Source organism: Protopterus annectens, chromosome 14.part0 (assembly GCF_019279795.1).
Source record: "Protopterus annectens isolate FY-2018-M chromosome 14.part0, PAN1.0, whole genome shotgun sequence".
Taxonomy (NCBI): domain Eukaryota; kingdom Metazoa; phylum Chordata; order Ceratodontiformes; family Protopteridae; genus Protopterus; species Protopterus annectens.
Window position 1 is genome coordinate 1,146,096,669 of NC_056748.1, and position 20,066 is coordinate 1,146,116,734.

At 38.9% G+C, this 20,066-nt stretch overlaps 1 protein-coding gene across 1 annotated transcript in view; it reads right to left on the minus strand.

The window, feature by feature from the left end:
* CDH23 (cadherin related 23) overlaps positions 1–20,066 on the minus strand; it is a 2,508,764-nt gene that overhangs the window by 1,893,626 nt on the left and 595,072 nt on the right. The window contains exon 9 of the mRNA XM_044056944.1: positions 19,523–19,671. Coding sequence (XP_043912879.1) covers positions 19,523–19,671 — 149 coding nt within the window. The remainder of the gene's footprint in view (positions 1–19,522; positions 19,672–20,066) is intronic.

Genomic DNA, 20,066 nt, shown 5'->3' on the forward strand with positions numbered 1-20,066 from the left:
TTAGCCCTTATATTTTGCATATATATAACCCAGGTATGGGCCAAACAATGACATGTTGAGACATTTACATATTTCCCCATCCACGAGGGACAAAGATGCTAAACTGGGGGTGAATTTGCAGTTATCTATCCATTCATCCAAATTACATATGAATAGTGTAAGAGAAATAGTTTGCTTTTGGTGGAGTGGAAGATGGATCGACTGAAGTTATATTCTCTGTGATACAAACATACCACCCCCAACATATTCTATATATTTTGCAAAAGAAATTGAGAACCTTTCAGCAGGTATTTATAGTACTACTGTATGTGTTAATATATAATAGGTCTGACGGAACAGGGTCTAATGAAGATCTATACCTAAGACACAGTTATTTATTTTTTTATTTCAGTTTTATAACCAGGGAAGTCCATCTGGGCCACGAGGAGCCCTTTTTCAGTGGAGGCCTGGGGAGAAAAGCTCCAGAAACAATCACAGAGAAACAATATGAAACAAAGGTCCAAAAAAGTTACAGAGAAAGAATATGAATATAAAAACAATCAGTTGTTTTTAGAGAAAAACACATCATACAATATAGTAAATTCACAGAGTATGCAATAAAGTAGATTCACAGAGAAATAAATAAGTTAACAAATTTCTGATACAGGCAAAATACTTGTGAATATATATAGTACAATAAGGCAAGTCAAAGGTATATGTCCTTTTCCCCACTGTAGTGCGATCCTGGAGTTAGTATATATATATATTAAGGGGGGGGTGCATGTTGTCTGGTTTGTTTTACATTATTTGTAAAAGACAACTAGGTGGGGGGCTAAGACCCCCCACACCCCCCAATTTGGGAGGGAGAGAATTCCATAGTTTAGAGATGGAGCAGGAAAGTAGGAGGTGACCAGGGGGTTGGGAGGGTTTGTAGATCGTAGGAGGTTTTGTTTTTATGATCTGAGTGAGCAGTTGGGTATGTAGGGACTTACAGCAGATGAGAGAGTAGGGCAGCTAGTAGTTTTGTGGGTGTTAGTGAGTTTAAGTAGGGTCAGATAATTGGGAATTTCAAGTCACTGTAGAGTATACAGAGTGGCAATGGTGAGAGGAGTTTTTTGAGTTGGTAGCAAATTTGCTTATTTTATTATAGCATGATTCGAGTTTGGATTGTAGGCCTAGTTGGAGGTTGTTTAACAGGGGGGTTCTGTACATGAGAGAGGGAAGAAGGTAGGAGGTAGCTAGGGTTTTTGGTTGTGCCTGTATAGGAGTCCTAGATTTTTGGTGTTTTTTTTCAATGGTGGTCAGAATATGGGTGTCAAATTTTAGATGGCTGTCAATGATGATGACAAGGAGCTTTGGTATTGGGTACTATTTCGATTGGGATGTTTGCTACTCAGTATTGAGAAGGAGTTTTTGTCTGCTGGGGAGTTCCTGGAGGGGGAAAAGATCATAAGTTTAGTTTTATTTGTATTAACGGCAAGGTGGTTATTTTTCATCTAGCATTCTGTTTTAGAGAAGGCTAACTGAGTTTTTAGAAGCAGGTCAGACTAAGCAGAGCAGATGAATGTTGAGTCATCTGCATATTGGATTACTGATGGGTCTGGGATGGTGTGGTGGAAATTGTTAATAAATATATTGAAGAGCAGAGGTCCTAGAACAGAACCTTGTGGGACCCCGGTGGGCGTGTGTTGAAAGGGGGAGGTGGAGGATTTCCATTGAATGGCTTGTTGATATTCAAAGGGGTGGCTTGAGAACCAAGTTAAGGTGGAGGTGGAGAGGTTGAGGGATGAGAGTTGAGTTAACAGCAGAGGGTGGAAGACGGTATCAAAAGCTTTAAACAGGTGAAGGAGCAGGGAAGATACAAGTTTGCCAGAGCCATGAGCTTTATTTATAGTTTTGAGAAAGGACAGGAGGGCAATCATAGTACTGTGGCCAGGGTGGAATAGTGTTGGGTGGGGGTATGAAGGTTGTTTAAAGTAAAATATGACATGAGCTGAGTATGGATACATTTCTCCAGGATTTTTGAGAGAGGGTAAAGGATAGCTATAGGTCTGAAATTGGAGGTGTCAGTGTTTTTTCCTCCTTTGTGTAGTGGATAATGTAAGCTTGGCACCAAATGGATGGGGCATATGTTTCTTATATGGATCTGTTGATTATGATCAAGCCAGCTTCGAGAGAAAAATTGCACAGGACACTAAGGATAATCACAAGGCTTTCTTTAGTTATGTTAGGAACCTGGGTGGGAATTCCCAGATATGCTCAGAATTAGTCCAAAATGACAGAAAATACACCGAACCCACAGACATTGCCAACATCCTAGCTGACAGGTTCAGCGCAAACTACTCCCCTCCCTCCTCACCAAAAGGGCAAATATTTATCCCAGCAGAGTGCTGCCCCCCTGACATCTCAGATGCTCAGGTAAGAGCCGCCCTCTCCAAAGCAAAAAACACAGCATCAATGGGACCAGACGGTGTCCCGGGCTGCATCCTACATGAACTCCAAGAAGAGCTAAACCCAGACATAAAACTACTTTTCAATCTCAGCCTTACTACAGGATATGTGCCCAAAGAGTGGCGTACAGCAACAGTGGTCCCTCTCCATAAAGGTGGTGCCTCAACGGATCCTGGAAACTATCGCCCCATAAGTCTGACTAGCTTGGTCTGCAAAGCTATGGAAAGGATCATCATGGACCCCATAAATAAAGATATTGGGGACCTACAAACACTGGATCCTACCCAGTTCGGCTTTGTTAAGGGCAGATCCTGCCTCTTAAACCTGGTTGATTTCTTTGAAACAGTCACCAAGGCCATTGACGAGGGGAAGGTGGTCCACACAGCCTACCTGGACCTCGCAAAAGCCTTCGATACAATACCCCACTTGGGAATTATAGATAAGCTCACCAGCTTAAATATAAACCCCTATGTCACTAGATGGATTGCAAACTGGCTCAAGGACAGAACCCACATGGTTAGAATTGCTGGAGTCATGTCAGACTCCAAACCAGTTACAAGTGGTGTCCCACAAGGCTCAGTCCTGGGACCTCTCTTGTTCGGTATATATTTCTCGGAGGTACAGGCCAACACGGAAGGACTGTGGCTGACCAGGTTCGCAGATGACTGCAAACTGGGCGCCATAATCGACTCTCCAGCCGACACAAGCATCCTCCAAAAGGGCCTCATAGAAACAGACAACTGGTGCCAGAGCCAAGGCCTCAAGCTAAATGCCAAAAGTGTATAGTCATCCCCTTTGGCAAAACAAAGTGCCCACAAATTACCACATAGGTGGTAATCCATTAAGTACAGAAGAAGTAATTAGGGACCTGGGGACCCAAGTTGATAGCAATCTCTCATTTGACAAACACGTGGCCAAAGTGGTTAGAAAAACATTTTATATAGCCCACCTAATCATGAAGGGATTCACATCTAGATCAGGGGACGAAATCGTGCCTCTTTACTCATCCCTCATCAGGCCCATAATTGAGTACAATGCCCCTTTTGGGATGTACCTTACCAGACACCTGCAGCAACTGGAAAGACCCCAAAAGTACCTCACCAAGAGGATCAAAGGGCTCAAACAGATGCCATATGCTGCCTGGTTAAAGAAACTCCAGCTCTACTCAGTGGCATACCACCTGTTCAGAGGCGATCTGTGCCTGACGATAAAGCCATGTCCAACCCGGAATTAATGGACATGCTGCACCTCAGAAAATCCAAATCCCATCGAGCTCGAGAGACTTGAACCTCAGCACTGAAATAAATAGGACATGCTGGAGGGACAGATTCATAACCCAGAGGCTCCCTTCACTCTGGAATAAAATCCCAGTCCAGGTTGGGCAGAGTCCCTCATTGACTCTCTTCAAGAGGAATCTTGATGAGTGGATGGGAGATCGTAGGTTTACCCCGGGTATCACTTCTGTGTCACTGTTAGACAGAGGCACAGTATACTAACCTCGAAAAAGGGCATAGCAAAATAAATTTAAAATGGGTGGCGAAAGCCAAACACATTCTGGCAAGGCTTATAAATGCCCTAGGGCAGATGGCCTAGTATGAACCTATGATGGAAATGGGAAGGGCTATACTGTCTGCAGACAGTTTTAGTAAGGTAGCTGGGAGATTGTCAGGAGCGTTCAGGCTAGGTTTTAGTTTGAGTAGTAGTCTTTTTATGGTACATGTGGGGATGGGTTATAGGTTGAAAGGAGGGAGGGGGGCACGTGGGTGGGGGGAGGGGAGACGAGGAGGACAGCTTGGCTATGCAGTCTATGACGAAGGAGTTAAATTGGTTGTCAGTGTCCAGGTTTGTAAGGTTTGGGTTTGGGCAGGGGCTTTCTTTGTTACCTGTGTGGAGGAGGGAGGAGATTGTGGTACAGAACTTTTTAGGGTTGGTTGAGTTGCTGGTTTGTAGTTTGAGGTAGTATGATTTACGGTCTCTGGCTAGAAGTTATTTTACGGTGTTGCAAAGTTGCTTCAATTCGAGTAGAAGGTTGGGATGTTTAGTTTTTTTTATATAGTTTCCAGGTTTTGTCTCTTTGTAGCATGGTAAGTTTGGTTTCCTTGGGCAGCCAGGGGGTGTCATTAGCTCTGATTCATTTGGTTCTAATAGGAGCATGGTTGTTGAGAATGTCTGTGAATGTTTCACTGAAGTAGGTAGTGGCATTGACAATGTCTGTGAATGTTTAATTGAAGTAGGTAGTGGCACGTCTAGGGGCAGGTTCTTGGGGGTGCCAGTCTGTAAGTATTAGACTATCAGAGAAAGTTTGAGGGTTGAAATGGGAGAGATTGTGTAAGTGTATGTAATGGTGCTGTTGCTGGACAGGCCAGGGGTGACAGCAAAGGCTCGAAGGTGGTCGCTGAAGGGGTCAGGAAGGATTCCTGAGTCTGAGATAAGGTGGGGATGGGAGGTAAGGATCCAGTCAATGATGGTGCCAGAGGTTCTGTCTTTGTTGGGTCTGGTAGAGAAGTTTATAATTTGGCTAAAATTCAAGAGACTGATTTGAAATGGAGTTGGTGAATTTATTGTGGCCCAATTTATGTTAGTGTTACCTCGGATGTAGATTTCATTTTTTTATGTTGGAGGAAAACCAGGAGAGGATATCTTCTAGTATTGGGATGTTGTTACCGGGGGGTATATATATTATATATATATATATATATATATATATATATATATATATATATATATATATATATATGCAGCTAAGCATGTGGATTTGTGTTTGTTTAGTTTTAGTAGAGCAGTAGTAATTTCGGCATTACTAAACTCAGGGATGGGATTAGTATAAGGGGTTATGGTATAGGTGGAAGTGAAGAGTATAGCTACACCACCTCCTTTTTTGTTAGGTCTATCACTGCGAATGATTTGGCAGCCAGGTGAAAGAATTTTGTTGTCTTTTATGGTTGGTTTTAGCCAGGTTTCAGAGATGGTGGTTATGTTAGTATGTATTTGTTCTAGATATGATCATGCAGGGCAGTGCAAAAAAAAAGAGAAACATCAAATATATGACTATACGAGGTGCAATTACGCTAAACACTATATTCACTTGCCAGGCGGTTAAGCTGTATGCTGATATGCTATAAATGCAGTCTAAAATAGCAATAGTATGTTAAAAAAAGTTCACCTCTCAGTAGCCCGTATGATACTGAGAAGAGGGACAAGACCAGAGACTGTTTTCATAGTTTTTCATAATTCAGACACTTGATGTTTTACTGAGAAAAGTTTGGGGTTATTCCAGTTGTGACAAGTGTTTGGCCAGGTACATGCCAAAAGGGGCATTATACTCATTAATGGACCTAATGAGGGCTAAGTATTGTAACCACATCCCAGAATCTGGACATCACACCTTTAGATATAAGCTGTGCAATCTTCCCTGCAGGAGTGGTTTCCTGTCCCTGGAGGAGTGGTTTCAGCCCAGAAATTAGTAGTTTATTGGCCATTTTGGGCTAATTTCTCTCTCTCTTTCATTCCCCTGCTATAAAAACTGCATTTGCAAGGATTTTACGCTTGTATACAGCTCAGCAAGCTTCTGCCTGGTGCCCTGCAGAGTTCTACAGCAGCAGAGAGACAAAAGTGAGACTTCGGAGTGCTTAAGTATAATTTTTCTGCATTTTCTTGCTGCCTTTAGCTAATTCCACCTAAAATGCCAATTGTTTTAGAGTTTCTGTGATTTTAAAAGCTTGTTCCAGCTACATATTGTACTTATTTTACTGCCTGCACTTTAACAAAGTTGTTTTTGTATTTAAATTATCTGTTTAACTGTTGTAGGCTACACACTCAAGTGTGATAGCCATTTCTGTGCATTTAAAGTGTTTTTTTTATTGTATCTGCTTTATTTTCTGAAAAAAAAATATATATATATATATATATATATATATATATATATATATATATACTTGTTTCCCACCTTTCTAAGCTATTATAGTCCAGTTCTGAGGTTAGTGTTGAATTCAGGGCTGTGTTACAAGTTTCTGTATTTGCCCATACCTTACTTGGATAGAGGGAAGTTTCTCTGTTCACCTGTGAAAGAAGGGAGCTTTGAGCAGCCTATCTGCCCCTGGAGGAGTGGTTTCAGCCCAGAAATTAGTAGCTTATTGGCCATTTTGGGCTAATTTCTCCCTCTTTCATTTCCCTGCTATAAAAACTGCATTATTGCGGTTTTGCTCACCGGGCAGCGCCAGTTAGCTAGGGCATAAATATTCCTGGCTCCACGAAGTCTACTCTTCAATTTCTCCCTTGTAACTACACAAACTTTCAACTTAAGCACTCAAACCATTCACTTCTCAGCCCGGCACTTGCTCAAAACTCATAGCAAGCACTAATAAACCTTAGCACTAGACCCCCCCCCCCTATACTGTACAGAAGGACAAGGCTCTCTATTCACCTTTACCAGCCAATCAGTAAAATAGTTCACTGTACCTATCCAGGTATGTCCAAAGGGCTGTTTCAGGTGTACTCTCCAGTCCAACTGGTGAATCTGTTCATTTTGAGGCAATGTTACAACTGCCTCATGTACACAGACAACCCTCTCCTCCTACCACAAAACACTAATACATGCGTGAGATGCAATTATACAGCCAAACTGGAGGCTAAGCTCTTTCAACCCAAGACTGGATCAGACAGTCAAGAGGAGAAGGGAATTACTTGCATCATTCCACCAGTCTCACATAGACCCATTAAACTAGCACTGGCAAAAAACACACATAAATACATGAAAACATATTCGGAGGCTCTAAATAAAAATCTGCAAAAGCAACAGAGACCTCCAAAGCAGACATCCAAGCAACCTCCACCCCCAAATACAAACCATGAAACATATACTTCACAAAACCAGTGTGCCACGCAATTAAAGCCCTTAAGGCAAAATAACATACCCAACACACTAGTAATAGGTGACTCTATAGTCAGGCACACTGACATCCCACTCACTAGGCTGAACAAGGAGAAGGTTACTGTTAGCTGCCTGTCGGGTGCCAGGATCCACCACATAACAGAAGCACTCAGGTCACTCCAGAACAAGTACCAATACGACTCTATCATTGTCAATGTTGGTGTGAATGACCTGAGCCGTACCTCCCTGGACTACATGAAAAGAGACATGGAAGAGCTCTCTGATCATGTAGCCCAGGCCAGTATGACCCTGACCATGAGTAGCATCCTGCCCTAACCAAGAATGATACCACAGTATAAAGAAAAAAATGATCAATTTCAACAATTGGCTAAGTTTCTGGTGTCATTCAAAGGGCATCCAGTGTCTGTCCGCCTGGGATGACATGCTCGACAAGCGACTACAGACTGCTTGCACCTGTCACCCTTAGGCTTTCGAACACTGGCACTTGTCACCCCCATACTGCCTTTCTTAGGCAAGGTTCAAAAGACAAACCCACCCCCGTAAATAGCACAAGTAACAAAAAACTGAGGGTAATGCTGCTCAGTGTCAGAAGTTTAAACCTCAAAATGCACGCACTCGAGACACTCCTCAGTATGGAGAAAATCGATATATGTGCAGTAACAGAAACCTGGTTTAAGGCTCCAGAGAGCACCTCAGCACTACCAGGCTACAACTCATACCATACATTTTAGCAACAAATCCCGGACCGAAATACAAAAGGTGGGGACATATCTATATTCATCAAGGATACACACACCTCCAGGTTAGTGGCACAGCCCGACACTTCAGAGATCATCCATGTGCAACTAACAGGCAAAACCACAATTCAAATTGTAGCTTGCTACAGATCACCCCACCGTGTCCCAGGACAACCATTCCACGTTTCTGGAAACAAAAAGGTCCTACCAAACACCCTGATATTGGGTGATTTCAACTACCCAAACATTAACTGGGAGAAGTACTCAAGTACTAACTCCCTTACCCAACATTTCCTAGAATTTATAAACTCAAATGCCCTGGATCAACTGGTCAACACCCCCACCAGAGGTGACAACATATTGGACCTGGTCATCACCAACATGGGCGACCAGTGATCCACACCGGAGGTCAACCCTTCACTGGTTAGATCTGACCATAAACTAATCACTCTGGATATTCACATTCCACCCCGACCCCTGGTCAAGGAAACCACTGTGAAAAACTTTTCAAAAGCAAACTTCACATTACTTAAGACCGAGGTGAAAAGTTTCAAAGCCCCCATGCTAAAGGATAACGCTGCCCAAGCTGCAAAATCCTTTACTAATGCACTCTACGGGCACCTACAAGAATGCATGGATCCTGATATCCCAAGCAAAACCAAGACTCACTCCTCCAAGAAAAGGCAAGCAGTCTGATGGACCCCTGTGTTAAACAAGCTATACAATAGAAGGAGGAAGCTAGTACAGAAAAGAGTAAAATCCCAAGAAGGGAAAACATCCCTGATCAGTATCAGCAAGAAACTACGATCCCTCATAAAAATCATCCAAGGCTAGCTTCGAAAGAAATATTGCCAAGGACTCCAAAGATAACCACAAGGCATTCTTTAGCTATGTCAAGAATCTAAGTGGCAATTCTCAGATCTGCTTGGAGTTAGTGCAGAACGGCACAAAATACACTGAACCGACAGATATCACCAACATCCTGGCAGACAGGTTCAGTGCAAACTTCACCCCCCCTGTCACCCCCAAAATGGCCCATAACCATACCAGAGAATCTAGTGCCCCTGAAATCACAGACACTCAGGTTAAAACAGCCCTCTCCAAAGCCAAAAACACAGCATCAATGGGACTGGATGGTGTCCCAACTGCATCTTACATAAGCTCAAAAATGAACTAATCCCACACCTAAACACACTGTTCAGACTCAGTCTCTCCACAGGCTATGTGCCCATAGAGTGGCACACATTCCGCTCTACAAAGGTGGAGCCACAACACACCCTGGGAACTATCGCCCTATACGCCTGACTAGTTTGGTCTGCAAGGCTATGGAGTGCATCATCATCAATCTCATTAACAGAGACACTGGGAACCTCCAAACACTGGACCATACCCAGTTCGGATTTGTCAAGGGCAGATCATGTCTCCTAAACCTGGTGGACTTCTTTGAGACCGTTACCAAGGCTACAGATGAGGGAAAGGTGGTCCACACAGCCTACCTAGACCTCGCAAAGGCGTTCGACACAATTCCCCATTCTGGTATTATAGACAAGCTCACCAGCCTGAACATAAACCCCCTACGTCATGAGATGGGTTGCCGACTGGCTCACGGATAGAACCCACATGGTAAGAGTTGTGAGAGCTAGGTCTGACTCTAAACCGGTTACAAGTGGTATTCCCCAGGGCTCAGTCCTAGGATCCCTCCTGTTTGGCATATACTTCTCAGAGGTACAGGCAAGCACAGGAGGACTATGGCTGCCCAGGTTCACAGACGACTTTAAACTAGGGGCTATAATTGACTCTCCGGCTGACACAGACATCCTCCAAAAGGATCTCACTGAGACAGATACCTGGTGTCAAAACCATGGCCTCAAGCTAAATGCCAAAAAGTGCATAGTCATCCCCTTTGGAAAAAACAAACTACCACATAGGTGGTAGTCCCCTAAATATGGAAGATGTAATATGGGATCTGGGGACCCATGTAGATAGTAATCTTTCCTTTGATAATCACATTGCCAAAGTGGTTAGAAAATCCTTCTATCTGACCCACCTAATCACAAAAGGGTTTGCATCCAGATCAAAAGAGGTCATTGTGACCCTCTACACATCACTCATCAGACCCATCATAGAGTACAATGCCCCATTTAGGATATACCTTACAAGACACGTGCAACAGCTAGAAAGACCACAGAAGTACCTCACCAAGAGGATCACTGGCCTCAAACAGATGCCCTATGCAGCTCGACTGAAGAAACTCCAGCTGTACTCGGTTGCATACCGCCTACTCAGAGGTGATATCTGCCTGACATACAAGGCCATGTCCAACCCAGAATTGATGGACATGCTCCACCTAAAGAAAACCATATCCTCTCGAGCCACACAATCTAGTGATCTAAACCTCACCACAACAATAAATAGGACATGCTGGAAGGATAGATTCCTGTCCAAGAGACTTCCCATGCTTTGGAACAAGATTCCAATCTACATTAGGCAGATCTCCTTGCTAACACTCTTCAAGAGAAACCTTGACGAGTGGATGGGAAACAGAAAGTTTACTCTGGGGATCACTCCAATGGCTCTGCTGGACCAAGGCACAGGGAACTAATCTAAGGGGGCGGCGAAAAACAACACATTCTGGCTAGGTTTGTAAATGCCTTTGGGCAGATAGCCTTGTACCTACCTATGAACCTAAAAATGATTTCCTTACAACAGTGGATACACAGTTCATTGTTGACATGGGTTCCCAGATTCCAAGCTACGAGATAAATTTTCAGGGCTGTGTTGCTGACATGACAGTTTAAATGGGTCATGCGTGCCAAAGAAACAATTATACATTTCTTGGCATTTAGTTTTATTTTTTATTTTATAGTGTTTTTTTACTGAAGTAATCTCTCAAGTAGCAGAGTTATAACATGTTGTCAATTCTTCCTCATAACTTACCCTGACAAGAGGAATAATTCAACTTTGATAAACCCTCATTCACATCTCAAGATCCTGTGGAGCAGAAAACTACCTTTAGCCCATTGTGTCATCACCTCCCATAAAACTCGACACACATACATTATAACACAGCTGACTTTGTGTTCTGATGTTAAGTGTGATGCTTGATAATCTGGACAGTTAAAGAATTGTGCGTTGACAATGCAGTATCTTGGCCTGACTGCTGAAAAGGTAATTTTAAAAGGGACTTTCTATCCTAATATCTAGTGTTACCTTCTACATAGCACTGCATCTATTCATATTCCTAGAAATAGCTCATTACAGATAAATATATTTATTTTGTGACACCGTTAGGACTGTATATTTCCTTAATTGTTGAACAATATTGTGTGATGCTTGTTTTTTTACACTCACTTTTACCTTCATTGATTCTGCTTAAATAATAATATCTAATGCAGTTGTTTTGGATGTTGTACATAATCTATTCTGCCTCATTTCATACCTTGCAGTGTAATGTCAATCCAGTTTTTGCAATGAAACCAAATGGCAACTCATTGTCCAAGTCTGCAGAGGTTATTCCTTTTGTCTAGCTAAAAACCTTCAATCTTATTTTTCACTTTGTTTCAGATCTGTTTTCTTTTCTCTCCTTTTCAATATACAATACTATACAAGGTATAATGAGAACACTGCAGTTTTATCACTTCACCTTCATGTAAACTGCTAGTCCTTTCAGCCTACCTTATACCTCCCATGTAAATATGGGTAAGAAAAGCAATATCATTGGACCCACCCTCACACTCTACAGCTCCTGATAATGCATCAGCTATTATGATATTAAGATGGTAATACTTGTCTCTTGAATATTTACTTTAATCACTGAAAAAAAAGAAAGTATATTTCAATCTATTTATTTTGCAACTAAGCAAAAGGAAATTTTTGGGATACCAGCTCACCCCTTGTAAGTCATCCTTGAAGAGTACATCGAGTGATATCCAATTCAACCCTGGATCTGCCCAAACAAACTTGACTGCCCTCCATAAACATAACATACAACTTACTTTATAATACTGATATTAAGCTAGAATGCATTCATTTCTGGACCACTAGAAATTACTTTAATGGCTGAAGCAATGTCAGTGGTGCAAAATGTAGCACACTTGCATTTGGTTCAAAAGGCTGTGGGTTCTATTCTCACACCCAAGTAGATCAATTACTGACACTGCAGTGCAACAATAAGGATGTTCTACACTCATGAGTGTGTCGCTCTTCAGATGAAATGATAAACTGAGGCTCCATCTATGTGAGTTAGTGGTATCTCGTATAAATGTAAAATATCCCACAGCAGCTACTGGGAAAAGTAAGGGTAATTTATTTATATACAAAAAAAATCATATTTACAAATGCACAAATGCATAGACATAGACATCTGTACATATTCATAACTTCCTTTACAGTCATACTAAATGTTCATCCCTATTAGACCTCCCACTCCTTTTTCCATAACTACCATCTGATTTTACTTAATCATCATCTTCTTCTCTTTCGGCTCTTCCCGTTAGGGGTTGCCACAGTGGATCATCCGTTTCTTTTTCTTCCTGTCCTCTGCATCTTGCTCTGTCAACCTGCATGTCCTCTCTCACCACATCTCTTAACCTTATCTTAGGCCTTCCTCTTTTCCTGTTACCTGGTAGCTCCATCCTTAGCATCCTTTTCCCAATATACTCTGCATCCCTCCTCAGAACATGTCCAAACCAACGCAATCTTGCCTCTCTGACTTTGACTCCAAACCGTCCAACCTGAGCTGACCCTCTAATATACTGATTCCTAATCCTGTCCATCCTTGTCATACCCAGTACAAATCTTAACATCTTTAACTCTGCCACATCAAGCTCTGACTCCTGCCTTTTTGTCAATGCCACTGTCTCCAACCCATATAACACAGCTGGTCTCACTACCCTCTTGTAGACCTTCCCTTTCACTCTTACTGGCACCTATCACAAATCACTCCTGACACTCTTCTCCACCCATTCCATCCTGCCTGTACCCTCTTCTTCACTTCTCTTCCACACTCACCATTACTCTGAACTGTTGATCCCAAGTACTTAAACTCATCCACCTTTACCAACTCTACTCCCTGCATTCTCACCATTCCTCTATCCTCCCTCTCATCTCATTCACACACATGCATTTTATATATATATATATATATATATATATATATATATATATATATATATATCTATATGTGTGTGTGTGTGTGTATATATATATATATATATATATCTATGTGTGTGTGTGTATATATATATATATATATATATATATATATATGTGTGTGTGTGTGTGTGTGTGTGTATGTATATATATATATATATAGATAGATAGATAGATATATTCTGTGGCTATGCTCGACAGGGGCACAGGAAAATAATTTTCTTGGGTGGCGAAAGCCAGGGTACATTTTTTGGCTAGGCTTATATAGGCCCTAGGGCCAATAGCCTAGTACCTACCTATGAACCTATATATATATATATATATATATATATATATATATATATATATATATGTATATATATATATATGATTTTACTTAATATTGTTGCTAAAATCTATTAAACAAAATTTAATTTATTCTTTCATTCCATATAACCCATATTACATAAAATAACTTTTTATATATTCTTTTAACATATTCTTTACTTCTGTTCTTATAATATCCATATTTAATTATATCCATGTTTATCTACTTCTTTTATATCTATTAACTAATTTTTTACATAGTTTTCCCCATAGTGTTTTAACTCTTTTACATTTTAAACCCACATGTTCTGTAATGTAAACATTGTACTACTTTTATTTTTATAGGGCATTTTATCTATTATCAATTTCCACACAAAAAAAATCCTGACATTCTACTTTCTGATTACAATTACTTCTTATTTTTTATAGCTTTAATTTTTCATCTGTCAGATTTTGCCATGGTTTTACATAGCAATGTTTTATCATTACATCTTTATACCATACTTCTTTTTCTATATCAATTTTTTTTTATTTTCCACAAAAATATTTGTTCTTGGTAACATTTTATTTCTTCATTTATATACTCTCTCTCTTTTTTTTACCATACCCCAACATTTATCATACTTAAAAAGTTTACTACTAATCTCTCATCTTTTTCATTTATCTACTTTAACACTTTACCTTTCTTATATCATATTGTAACTGTATAAAAAACATTTTTTATATTTTTTCTTTAATACTATTGACCAATTTTTATAAAATGCTCTGAGTAATGTGAAATTTCCATAACTGTATTACTAATCTTTTTCCTTCTTCATTTCAAGCTTTCTCATTTATCATTTTTATTCCTTTGCCTATTTTTATATATTATTTGTCTTCCTTTATCCATTTTGAAAGATAATCAGAAAATCCTCTTTCATTCTCCCTCCCCTTCTCCTATAACTAAATCTTCTGATACAATAAAATATTTCAGTTCTATACATACCCCTTTTGTAAGTCCATGAATTTTTGCCCCAATTTTTTAACTTAACACATCTTATAATGCCTTTTTTCTACCATTTCCTCTCTTTTAATGTTTTCCCTTAAATCACAATTTTAAAGTGTCCTGTTGTTATAATATTCATATTTATCACTACATAGTCCAAAATATAGTGAAATGAGCTTTCACTTTCTTTACAATTAGTATACACATATAATTCTATATATTTGTTCTTTCCATTTGAAATCTACAATGGTTAATCTTTCTATTTTTGCTAAAGTTGCATCTAATATCTTTACTGTATTTAGACAGACTACAGCTATTCCAGAACATTTCTCATTTTCCAAATTCCAGTTTATCTTTCCTCCCCCACAGTTTATCTGTAATCTTTCTTCATTTCCTAAAAATCTTGTGTCTCCTAATATATCACATGTATTACACCACTTCAAAATCGATAGTGTTCTTATTTTATCCTTAATACTATTCACATTTACCGAAAGCATTCTAAAATTTTCATTTTCCCTTTTCCTTATATTCATGGTGTCATAAGTTCATGGCTAATTACTAGGCTAGCTTTCTTAACAGGCCATTCTAAGCCTAACTAATTTCTCTCTCAAAGGTGAGAATCAAACAGTGCACCTTGTGTCCGAGTCAAGCACCTTAACCACTGTATCCACACCCAGTCATTAGCTCCTTTTTCCTTTAGTACTTATCCTTTTACATTTTCTTTTACCAATAGATTTTTCTCTTTTACATTCCAATCTGTGTGTTCTTTGTCACTTATTTCAGAGCCTTCTTCTATGTCTGTTTTATTTTTTTCTCATCTCATTTTCTTCTATTTGTACTATTTCTAAGTATCTTCTCTTTGTTCATGTTCATCTTTTTCCTCACTCTTTATTTTCATGTTTGCAATCTATCCATAAATGCCCAATTTTGTTACATTTGTAAAATTTCAATTCACATTTTTTGCATCATGTCCCATTTCCCAACAAACATAATATGTTCTTTTGTCACAATTACTTATAAAATGTTCTTCTTTTCCACAAAAAAAAAGACTTATTTTGGGTTGCCCCCATTATGACACCCCTACTCCCCTCCACATTAATCATGCTTGGTGTAAGTATAATTTTTTCTTTCTCTATTTTAACACAATATTACAATACCAGCTAACCAGTCCATGAACCCATTTTGTTATAAAATTTTACAATGTCCAGTACTTCTTTATATAAAGTTTTCAACTGTCCTTTCAAAGTCTCTCTCTCTCTACCGCTATATAAAATTATATACAAAGTATATAAATGTTCTTTTTTGATTCCCTGTTAAATGCTTTTATAGCATAAATATTCCATGAGTTATGATCTTTTTTTTTCCAATGGAATTTTTTCTTAGAGAACATAAAAAAAATCTCAAATATGCCATAAAATATGTCTTCGTTAATAAGAATAAATGCTCTTACCTCATATGTTTGTACACCCAAAGGAGCTATTAAATTGTCACACACTTAATACCTGTCCATTTCTTTGTCTTCTTTACTTTGAGCCCTTACTGTGCACTTTTGTTTTTCATTTTCTTCTGCCTTATTTTCTGCTGCTTCACTTTTCCTTCTTTTACCTTCTCTGCATATGTTTTCTTTTCCATCTCACCACTATACTTCAGGATTGTCTCTGCATCATCCTTTTGTATTTTCTCCATAATGTCCCCCAGGAAACATCATCTTCATTTTCTGGCTCACTCTGCACCATCATTTCTTTAAGTAAATCATCCTACAACACTCCCTATGGGAAGGTTGTAATTATACATCCATCATTTGCTGACTCATCTCCATAAAACAGATTTCTTTGAAACATTTCCTCAGAGTTTGGCACACATTCTCTGGTGTCGATATTTTGCTCTCTCCGCCATTGTTTATAACTCCATCTGTCTACCTGTTTTTCCAGGTCACCTCTGTGCCAGGAATAGAAATAGGAAGTACTCCAAAACTGACCCACTTGCAATGATAAGTAGGGGAACTTCCCCAATACCCTTGCCAAATTATCCTTTATAGTATAAATACCATCTGTGGTCTCCCTGAAAAAAAAAAATCTACTAACTAGTGGGAATAACCTGATCAACAAATAAGTAACATACATAAATAAATAAATAAAATATGGAGCCTTGGCTTTGTAAAATGAACTTGAAATAGAACCCACTACAGAACCTTGTCTAAAGTCAGACTTGCCCCGATCTTTTCTCTCTCAGAACTAGTGTCTTAAGAAAGATAGTACAGAAGTACAAAAAAATTATTCCCGTTACAGAACAAACATCTGGTCTACAAAGAAATTAAGCAAGAGGCATCCAAGTTAGAATTTGTCCTGAATGACTTGCAATCAGCCTATTGATATTTTGCTGTATTATTGCTCTCCGCTGTGACCTACATATTTCTAATGGACATACCGCTCAAGTGTATCTCATTTCGAGGAACGTTCCTCATTTGGGGTCTTAAAAAGTTCATGTTCCTCGAAGTTTCACATTGAAAGGGTTTGTCCCACATTCAGTGTTTGCAATATTTTAACTGATATCAATGGTAAATAGAACTGAATCATATTATTTCATTAAAATATCACATTTTAGCTGTCCTATGGGTTCCTAGTTGAAGTTGTTAGTAAGCCATTAGTAAAGTGTTCCACATTTTGCCCATTTGTTCCACATTATGAGAGGTGATGTTCCTCATTTTGGAGATGGAAGGTTGAGAGCTATGCTAATGGAGACACTGCCCTCAACAATCAACTTCTCATTTTGTGCGATAACAAGAATACGCTTGCTGAAGAGAAATAAAAACTTGGTGAAGATAATTTCTGATTTTGGCAATGACATTATATGGATGGTTTGCGATCCAGTCAGAACAAACCCATGTCCTGGCAATGATTTGGTTTTTGGACTTTATTTTATAACTCAAGCAGACCTAATCACTTATTAGTTATTCACCATCCTGCCCACACTAAACACTTATCAGTTACACTCAACTCAGCCTGCAATATGCTAAAACCATGGCTGTTGTCAAACACATCTTAAGCTAGCATTGTCAACTTCAGTTAATTAGCTGTGGCTTTGAATGTGTCCAGTGTACTCTTAGCACAATTCAAAATACATACTTTCCCAGGTTGTAAAATTAATGAGAGAAACATTAAAGTCTGACTCACTTCATGAGCTCAAACAATTTCTGAAACAGAACTTGGTCAAGCTGAATGCAGTCCAAACACCACCCCACATGAGAAAGATGCACACTGTCATACGTATTCTTAAAAATGTTTTTATTTTGTGCGCACAAGCCTCCCTTCCTTAGAAGGAAACAGCTCTCTTATCTAAGCCATGCAGCTTCTGATTTGATTAATACTTTTACTACCCTTGGAAAGGAATCCTACACAACTTGAATATCTTACCAGATAATGACAGAATTCTGCGTGAAATGTTATTCTCAGAGAACACCATAACCTCAGCTTCAATGATAACAATGGAGCAAATGTTATTAGACCGCAACTCTTACAACATTTTAAATCAAAAGTAATACAGAAATGCTCCCCTCAAGTCATCCGGTATAAATGTAGGGATCTCCTATTCATATGTTACCCGAAATTAAATTTCTTTTTACTGTCTCCTTTTTTTTTGGTTCTGACTTAACTTTACTACTAGATTTACATACATTAACAACAATTTAAAAATTACATTTTTTTACCATTTCTCTTTGCTATAATGATGCTCTCATGTAAAGCGGGCTTTCTTATAAAACATGTAGCTTTTATTTCACATATTTTAAAAAAATTGAATGCATTACTAATAGCAGTCGTATTTACTTTATGCAAAACAGCTGTTAAATTACATTCTGATTTCTGTGTCATCTGTTGCCAGCTTCTGGTGCTGCAGTTGTGTGAACACACAGGTTGTGCTGAAGAGGGATGCTTCTGGTAGACTGCAGTAGAGTTCAACAAAAAGTGACACAGAATGTAGTGCAATCAGTCACTCAATTAGTCAGTCAGACAATAAATCACTAAATAGGCAACTATTCATAACATCTTCTGTATGTTAAGCACAATACTGTTTACTATGAATATAATTCTGCTTTGTTCCACTTTGCTTTTGTTACTGTTTGCTCGAATATAGCTGTAATTTAATTACTGATTTACTGTCTGACTGACTCGGCGTCTGATGGACTATTCTACTTTCTTTGCCACTTTATCTGTTGACATCTGATGCAGATTTATAGAAAATAACTTGGCCACTACAGTTTGACCTAAAACAGATAATCAAACTGCGCCACGAGATGGCAGAGAATGACGAAGTAAAACCAACTACTTAGCATATAAACACAAGTTTTGTAAAGATTTTATATAGTTCCACTTGACTAACTACAGCATGAACTAGATATCTGAGAATGAAAAAGCTCACTTCACATGATAACAGCTTATTTGTAGCATAGAGAAACAGTAAAAAAAAAAATCCTTTACATATGATCTTTAACCTAACTCGCCCTTACTGCTAAAAGTCAGTTATTTTAATTTTGGGTACTGCTGACTATGAAAAAATGCTCTTTCTCACCCAGAGTGAAAACATCTTGTGAGTAAATGTATAAATATTCTCTGCATGGTTAATGAGCATGTTTTACATTAAAATAAATCATTACTGAGAAAGATTTATGAGAGTGCTGTGTGCAAAAACGGGGAGAATTCTCTGGTCATTTAACAAGCTGCACTCCTATTCATTATCTTGCTGTTGTATCATCTACAGACTTCAGTTATTAAACCTATAATTTTGTTTCATTCTGTGAAGGTCATAGGTGAAATGATCTACTACTGATGAATCCATTAATCTAGTTATCAGCCAAGACATAAATCACTCCTATGCCAGTACAATAAAAAATAAATAAGCTATTACAACTACAGCTATAACGAGTCATGAAAAACAGACAACATTATTCTTTGTGTTTTAGTCCCAATAACATAAAGTTCTCTGTACTGATGATTGCCCATACTTAATTCTGCTTTCAGTTCTTACCCGGACAACACTATTCATGGTTCCTTCATCACTGTTGTAGGCCTCTACTTCCAACACGTGGGATGATCTTGTCTCTCTATCCAGTCGTTGTACTCCGCGAACTATTAGTCCAGTACTGGCATCAATCCGAAAGTTATTATTATTGTCACCTAGAAGCAAGATAAACAAATAAGTAATGATAGCAGGTTCATTTTACATATTATAATAAAAAACAATGTTATACTACATCAGCATTTCTGTAGTGCAGGACTGAATAGAACCATTCTGGTAACATTTTAGCACTGAAATCAATGTTTCCTCCTTCCACAAATTCCACTATATAAATTAATTATAAAATACTTTGTTCAAACAACCATACATTAGCTTCATGTAATCCCTTCCAACAAAAACTAGGTCATTTTAGTGAGCCTGTATTAAGCTACTGTTGGCTCATAGGTTCATACTAGGCTGTTGATTGGGCTGACCATTTGCAGCCTGGCCACACTTTGCCAAGGAACTTCTAGAATCATCATTTTTGAAGGCTTCTGGCTAAATCTATCAACAC